General features: G+C 24.7%; 1 protein-coding gene across 1 annotated transcript; it reads right to left on the bottom strand.

Annotated features, from left to right (window-relative positions):
* Nucleotides 1–296: 296 nt before the first annotated feature.
* On the bottom strand, nucleotides 297–6502 carry LOC148937243 (aminopeptidase N-like). The gene is given in 9 exon segments (XM_089073687.1): nucleotides 297–356; nucleotides 661–730; nucleotides 1744–1925; nucleotides 2118–2401; nucleotides 3088–3431; nucleotides 4932–5013; nucleotides 5249–5387; nucleotides 5731–5887; nucleotides 6069–6502. Coding segments are annotated over 9 exon segments (1752 nt in total).
* Nucleotides 6503–9163: the final 2661 nt, after the last annotated feature.

Here is a 9163-nt window from a genome sequence, read left to right as displayed (position 1 = left end):
ATACAAAATTGATCTTTTAAAATGAATTAATTCAAATATTACAAAAACTATGTTCAATCAAACAACTCTTGTTAGACAAGAGTTTTATGAATTTAGAGATAACATAAGATAATACCATTGATTTGATCTTGACTGGCGTTGGATGGCGTTAGAACAAGATCATTTTGAATTTTTTAAGCAGAAAATTATTTCTCTTTTTTTATTGCATATTCTCGTAGCTTAAATGTTCAAAATGCCATAATAAAATATTTTTTAATTAAATACCTTTTAAATTATAGAAATTGTAAATTAAATTATTATCGGCAAAGTGATCTTGTCCTGACAAAACCACCCAAGATCAAACGGATGGAATCATCCTATATCCCATGTTTAATGAATTTCATATATGCATTTCTTATAAAAAATAATAATTCACATATGCATAATACATGTACATATTCATTGATCAAAATGAATAATATTTTCAAGTTTTACAAACTGAAATTGAAATAACGTATTACATTTCTTTTCTTTTTGACAATTTAGTTTTGAGAATAATATATCATTTTCACAAGTTTTTCAAATTAAAATACATTTTAATTAATAATATGTAACGTTATTAAAATTTAATAAAAACCAAAAATATAATAAGTTAGTAGTATTACGTTTGATAAAATATACCTGAGTAAGTTGCTTGAAAGTATAGACGTTATTTATGATCATGACTAATGCTGCAGCTTTACTAACTTCTCTAAAAAAAAAATATATGATATATATTAGAAATGATATAACACAGTTAATAATTATACATAATTAAAATATATTTGTGGAAATGGTAACGTTACTCAGGATGGATTTTGTTCCAAATGTCTAATACGTAATCAAATGATGAGGTTATATGTTTCTGAAGAACATGACAAAACAAATTTATATGCTTTCTTCGTTTGTTTGTATTATAGTTGTATTATATATATATCTTTTTTGTAACAAGTAAAGATAAGGTAGGATATAAACATCTGTAGAGCAAGCTAGAGCTTCCATTATTTCTAGATTTTCGGTTTCGATAATTTGATGTAAGTCAAAAAATACTTCGCCTAAACGAATGTGAGACATGCCATTACAATATGTCCATCTCTTCCACCATGGTAAAAGTTTAGCTCTAGAATATTCAATTATAAAGATATGACAATTATTATATATATATTTTCGTTCAAAAATATATCAAGCTTTGCAGATACTACACAGAGAGAACGACTTCTTTGAATTTAATTCTTTCAATTTTATTAGATTCAAAGGAATTTACTTTTGAAATAGTCCAAACAAATCAATTATTGATTCAAATTCGATCGCTCGGTTCTTCAAATAATAAATTGCATTATTTAAATAAAATATTTGTTTAATAAATTATTTGAAGGACATAACGGTCTTTATTATATGTTTCAACAATGTTAAAAAATCTTTTCCATTGAAACAATATTTAATTTAATCAAACAAAGAATTATTTAGTCCAACGATAAATTTGTTTCCCTTAAATAATAATGTTTCTTCTGTTTAAAATACCATGATATACATTAATAAAACAACAAAACTCTTAATTCAACAAAATAACGTTCAATAAATTGCAAAATTATGTTGTTTAAATTAAATAAATTTAAATTAAACAAACAAAATTATTAAATAATTATAGAATTATTAAATAATCTAAAGAAATCTTTTTCTCAGTAAATGTACAGAAATATAATGGAACTTTAGAGGAATAATTACGTCTGATTTGTTAAATGCAATTTTAAATTATCTAATGCTGCTTTCTTGCATTTGCTATCACCAAGAACGCACGCCCATTTGGCGGCTTCTTGCCTCAAACATTTAGTAAGATGATTTTCATTATGATTTTCCTTGTATTCAATTTTTTCAAGTAGCTGACTCAATATCCAAAGCATTCTTTCCTAAATGTTATAAATTAACAAAAACATTCTATAACTTATTTATTTTTCGGAGATGTTGCTAAATTATCGGAAAGCATTTTATTATCCAATTTATTAATTAAAGCTTAATTAGTTTTTTAGAAAACTAATTAAAAAATTTAAAAAATTAATTTAATATAAAATGTATATTAAAAAGTATATTTACATTTTTACCTTGAAATCTTTTTCTCCATGATTGCGTAGAATTGGAATGATGTATGATATGCGTTCAAGAGCTTTAAACATGGGATACTATGCTATATAATCTACTTCTTTATGTATATATTTTATAAGTTCCCAGAATATGAATGGGTCGAGTTTGCCACTTGTTAGAAAGTGAAACGCGTCATCGATGAGTTGAGCACGATTGAGAACATTAATCTTTCTATGATTCTTGGAATCAAGATACAATGCAATTTTTAACCAATTGTCCTTAGAGTAATTTATACGATAATACCCTATCACACAATAACGAAATGTTATCATTAATCATTGTTTTCTTTGATATTAAATTTAAGATAATATTTTGAAATGTTATCTTCTTTATATGAACTATGAACTTAAACAACATAATAAAAATTATTTTTATATAGAATAAATTAGCTTATATACAAATAATAAAAGAAGTGTCACTTATATTTATGGAATAACATACTAATGAATTTTATGTTGAACTATCGTCGGTTATAAACTTTACAATCCATTTAATATTGTAATATCAAATTATTTACAAAAGTTATATTTTTTCTTAAATAATGTAATAAACACAAAAAATTAAATATAGTTATATAAATATTACAGATTAGATTAAAGATTAGATTATATTATTATATGAATATATTCAAACGTTCAAAATCATTAACAATATACGTTGAATTTTGTTAAACGAGTAATTATTTGTGAATCATAAAATCTCAAAAAGTTGAAGATACGAATAAACTTTAATACGAATAAACTTTACGATGTTACATTTCATACGTTATATTAATATGTATTAGTTTCAGAATCATGCATATAAAGATACACATATATCTGCTTTAGAAAAGAAGCAAGAAATTATTTTTTCTATATACATTTAATCTTAATAAAAATTGAACAAATTAATGGAATCTGAAGTATAAGAAAACTTTCAAATATAATTCACCAGTTTTTTGCATGTTGACAATTATCCATATGTCTTCCATCTTTATTTTTGATCTATATATGCGTTGCATTGTCATCAAATACCATGGCAAAATCATCGTAACATCGTGATATAGTGGCATACTGTATATTGGAGGTGCATATATATTCCATTTCTTGCAAGACTTTGTTGTATTAAATATATCCTTTACATTTATGGGAATTGCACTCGTTTGAAGAACAGGATATTTCTTGCTTTTTATCCAATGTTTTATTACATCACTTATGTTAAATCGTTCCTCATTTATTGTTAGTGAATCATAGACATTCTGCGTGGCAATCCAAAATACATCCAAACCTCCCAAGCTTATACAGATATTTAAAAATTAATTCTACTGACATTGTACATTTTATAATAGATATTAACGAAAAAGTATTATTCAACGTGTAAATACTAATTTTTCTAATTTTTCTAATTTTCACATTTATTAAGAGCAGGAGTATATTTATAGTTATAGTATATTTATAGTTCATGCCAAATTCATACAAAATATTACATTTAACGAAATATCTTTAGCTCTTTAGAGTATATGTTTCTTTCATCTGTACTTATGATAAAATAAATGAATGGATGGTCCAAATGGATGATCCAAACATTTTTACCACACATATTTATTGTTAAAAAAGTATTAATATTAATAGATCTCGCAACCTCACAATAAAATAATTTGTTCTACGTTACATGCAATCTCTCAATCACTAAAGTTCATAAAAGAAAAATATTTTCCATGTACAAAATTAAATGAAATGTATGTTAATAAAAGAAACATCATATAATCACGATCTTCTGAATAAGCAAAATAATTGTACAAATAATGTACAAATGATCACCGCGAATATTATCATGAGTAATATAAATAAGAAATTATTAATAAGATATTACATAACGAATGAGAGAACCAGGGGAGAAACAGAAAAATTTAACGTATAAAATTGATGACAAAAGTCTCAGATAGACTATATTGAATTACATTTTAAATCTTAAAATAAGAAATAAGAATATTTTTAGATATTACATAGCGACAAAAATTATGTGTTCTTATTTGTTATAACAGAATCTGTCTATTAAGAAATACTTATTTAAAACAGCTATAAAAGTTGGCACTAAAATATATGCCTCTGATTATAGAACGCATTTATATAATAAATTTTTGATTAAAAGATGGGAGAATTATGAGAGATGAATTTATTTATAGAAAAAAAACTATTTCTTTATAAAAAAAATTAAAATTTTGTAGAGAATTTATTCATAGTTTACTGTTTATTTGAAAATAATAACAAGTTTTAAGTTAAATATTAATAACGCATTTATAATTCTATTTATATCTTTATAATGACATAAATATTAAAAAAATGTTTCAACATGTATTGAGAAAGGTGACGATAAATGTCACAATTACATTTACAAAAGAATAGAAAGAGACTATGTCAAACAAAAATTTATTTACAGACTAAACTATTTCTATAAAAAAAATGTAGATTTTACGCAAACAATTTACAATTAAAAATAAATTTACAATTTACAATTTACATGGCTTAACAGTTAAATTGCATTATATATTCGTAGAATGATGTCATATTTTAGCTTTGACTATAAATTAAGATTAATTTCTGATGTTAAATCTTTCGTACAAAAAATCTTTCAGTGACTTGGTATAATAAACTTACAAACCATAAGAGAGTTGCAACCAAATATGATAAATTATTATGTAGCCGGCAATATAACATCGCAATTAAAAATTATAAACTTGAAAAATGTAGAACACAGAAATAAACAGAAAACAAAATGTTACGAAATACACTTACCGTGCTTTCAAATATAATCCAATGATTTCTTGAAAAATTTCATTACCCACTGCAAGATACAGCATGCGTAATATACATGGTGCTATAAAAAATAATGATTATAAGATCAAATATATAAGTAAATATATGTTTATAGTAAATTTAACGAAGTTTTCAGAGATACTGACAGGATTTTAAGTGTTTAGAAGAATCAGAATTTATAATTTTCTTTATATTTTTTACTTTTACAGTAAATTAGAAAAAATAAAATAAAACTTATTTTTTAAAATAGCTCTTAAAGATATTTATTATTATAATTACGTTGATGTTATTTGTACCTTTCATATAACGAGTAAAAGGAGAGAGAGAATTAATTTCTGATGAAAGAGGATTCATAATGTATCCATCATCCAAAAGGAGAGATGCTTGTTGAGTTTGGACAACAAACAAATCCAACAAACGAATATCCGGCATAATCTAGAATTTAGGAATTTGTAGTAACATTAGGAATGTGTAGTAACATAATAAGTAATTTTTTTATATAATTATATTATTTTATATATTTATATAAATATTAATTTATATAAATATTAAATCATGATTAGATCAATACATCAAACAAACTAAAACAATAGGAACGTTATGAATTCGTGGAATCCTAAAAAAATATGTTATTAACGGAGAAACTTGATGAAATTATATTAGATAGCACCGACGACATTTAAAGAATATATTTGCTTATATCATAAATATGCGTGGTCCGTTTTCTATATAAGATGTATTGCTACAGAACAAATATCTCGTTAATCATGATTATCACAGATAACGTAGCAATACCCTCGTGCAACCATAAGTGAGACCATGATGGATTGACATTCCCAAACAATTTATCGATCACTTTACGTCCTATTAAACGTGATATCTCTATTTTGCGGGCAATGGGATCTATTTCTTCATCATAGACAATATTGTTATTTCTGAAACCATAAATGAAATGTCATGTGCAGTACATATTATATGCAACGAGCTATACGTTATAATTAACATTATTATCTATTATATATAATATTTATATATAATATTCAGTTTTTCTTATATAACTATTTTACTATAAAAATATAAAAATATAAAAATTAATTATTTGATTACATATTTTACCTATCAAATACGAATTGAAATTTATCCATGCCATTATCTTGCAAATCTGCGATCACATAATAATCTTCTTTTACAGTTTTGTTTGATAGTCTCCATGTGTTCTCAGCGATATGCGCGATATTTTCAATTAATTCGAGTGAAAAAGTTTCATTTTGTATTATCGGTCTCCCGACCCACAATTTGAAATCATAGATTTTTTCGGAAATAATGTATGAATAATCTTTTATGTCGAATAATGCAATCGCAATACGATAAGTAGGTATATCGAAAATAGAGCCAAAACGTGTCACCATTATGTTCTCGTTCTCTTCTGACAGGAATGTGTCAAGGAGTGGTATATTTGAAAAAGCACGGTAATATGTGTGATGCTTAATAGTAATATTAAATCTAGCTTTTGTTCCTGGCTCGTCCCAACATGGAAATAAACGTCGCATTCCTGTCGCCGAGTTATTCGTTACGATGAGCAATCTAATATATTTAAACAATTTTATTAATTTTATTAAAATGTAATGTACAATAAACTTTTATTTTATATAAACATTTAAGTAATCTTTGGAAATTGATACAAAAGCTAAGGAAAAAGACTAATATATTTAGTAGTCTCCTTGCTGTAGACAATATTTATTTTATTAACTATAACTATAGCTATGAACTATAAATACTGCAAATTATTTATAATTGGTACAGAAAAATCGATTTTATACATATACTAAGTGTAATTAATTGACTTAACATTACTTCTTTGAAGGAATAAAATATTATTTTGTACATCATTAATAATTTTTATAATTTTTGCATTCAGAGTTTATACGTTATCTATGTTTATATCTATACTTGTATCTATAACATATATTTTTCGATTGTTCAATATTAAGATCCTATTAATTATTCTGTGAATATTACGGCGCTATTAAATGTTTTTTTTATTTAACGAATTTTTGTTACATTAAAGTGAATCATTAATTTTGTGTAAAAGAGATACTTAATCTGTTCATTTCAAATGTTATGATATGATATTATTATGTGACATTTATTACGTAATAAGTCTGTTTTTACTTACTTGTCATCTCCTTCCGCATTTGTGTATGGTATATCTTGATAAAGCCTCCATTTATTTTACCTTCATATGTCATACTCAATAAATAATTGCCAGGTAATAGAAAATCATCGAAATGAAAAACATAAATTGGCGGATTAATCAAGAGTGAATAGCCATATGCCTTACTTTTACGTTTACTCATATTAATTGTCGTAAATTGAAATATAGTCATTTTGAAAAGCAAATCTATGTTTCGTATAGGATTGTAAATAATAATGCCGATATTACATATTCCACGGTAGCTATTTTCTTTTAATATTACTTCAATGTTATAATCTTTTGGTACTATAGATTTGACACTATTAGACAAACTTTGAATTTCGTTTATATTTACAATCTTGGATGTATTGTCGGTGTTTTCGTCAGCAGAAAATGTCATAAGTAAAATCATTATTATATTGCCATATAATAACAATTTTATGTATTCCATGGTATTCACCTAAACATTTTTAAAATTAAAATTAAAATTTTTAATATTTATGCAAATATATTTTTGATAAAGATTTATATTTAAAATTATATCATAGAAACCCAATATTCTAAAAATATACAAAACAGCAATTGTAGCAATTGTCCTCTTTTATTAAGAGATTTATAATCAATACCTAAAATAAAATTTTTCTGTACATCTTGAGTATGTATCACTATATTGTTATATATGCGATGTTAAATGCGTGCGTAAATGTGTAATATCTAATTAAAAAAAATGTTATTTTTCATGGAAACTTCTTTTAATATTAATAGTAACTTCAAAAATAATATTCGTTGCAAACTATTCTTGCATTGTACATATTTATCCGTGTATTATAAAATTATGTTCATATATTACGATAATAGATCCTGTTTTATTGATTAACTTCATAAATTGATATTTTGTGTGCTAATGAATATTTAAGATATTTTATATTAATTAGTTTATGTTATACTTACCATTATAAGTAATTGATGGCGTACTCTTACAATTAATATCGCGACCTCCCTGTTCCGATAGTTTATTGCAAAGTGAGAATGTGACAAACATCGATGAGTATAATAAATATAAGTAATATAAATTATAAATATAACATAGCATTGGCGGAAGAACTGTAGAACAAGCTGCAATATGACAATTGGTTGATCATAAAAATTACAATAAAATTTTACATATATGTTTATACGCATACATTTGTGTGTGTGTGTGTGTGTGTGTGTGTGTGTGTGTGTGTGTGTGTGTGTGTATGTATGTGCGTGCGTGCTTGCGTGCGTGCGTGCGTGCGTGTGCGCGTATTTAATTAATTAATTTATGTTAATTTATTCTTTTATTTCTTACAGCTTTTTCATGTATATTCAGTCGATTAATACAAGTATTTCCTTTTCGAAGTGAACTACATTATGCATTTTATTTATCGTAATATCTCTAACTATTATTGATGTGAAAATAAGACTGGTAATAATTATGATGCAATTAATTGTAAAAAGCATTATTACATAGGAAGCAAATATAATTTGTCTTTGCAAATTCCAAATTAAAAACAAATAGTGTTTTACAAAATATTATCACAGGGTGATATATAATACTTATGTGTGTATACTTTTATTTTAATATAATTAAGTTTATACTTTATAATATTTATGCACTCTGTCTTCTAATGATTAAATTTATTCATTAATATCATGTATATCATAGATATCAAAAATAATTTAAAATATTCCATACCAAATTGTTACTTATCGTTAAAAGTTATTGATGACAGAATTGTATTTTTTAAATCACGATCCTTCAGATTCGAGCTTTCGTTACAAAGTGGCGATCATGATGACTAACGTCGATTATTAAAGGTATCACAACAAAAGCATAAAATAAACAAAACTTGTCTCTGATCACTTTTAAACATATGATAATAGTCAATCGGTTATAAATGTTAATACACGGGATGCATCATTCTGATAGAAATATATAGAAAATGATGATATGATGATATGATATGACAAAGAAATGGTTCTGAAAAATGTTATA

Source organism: Pogonomyrmex barbatus, unplaced genomic scaffold, assembly GCF_055798465.1.
Source record: "Pogonomyrmex barbatus isolate J1 unplaced genomic scaffold, ASM5579846v1 scaffold15, whole genome shotgun sequence".
Classification (NCBI taxonomy): domain Eukaryota; kingdom Metazoa; phylum Arthropoda; class Insecta; order Hymenoptera; family Formicidae; genus Pogonomyrmex; species Pogonomyrmex barbatus.
The sequence above is the reverse complement of the archived record's forward strand: the minus strand, read 5'-3'. Positions and strand labels throughout refer to the sequence as shown.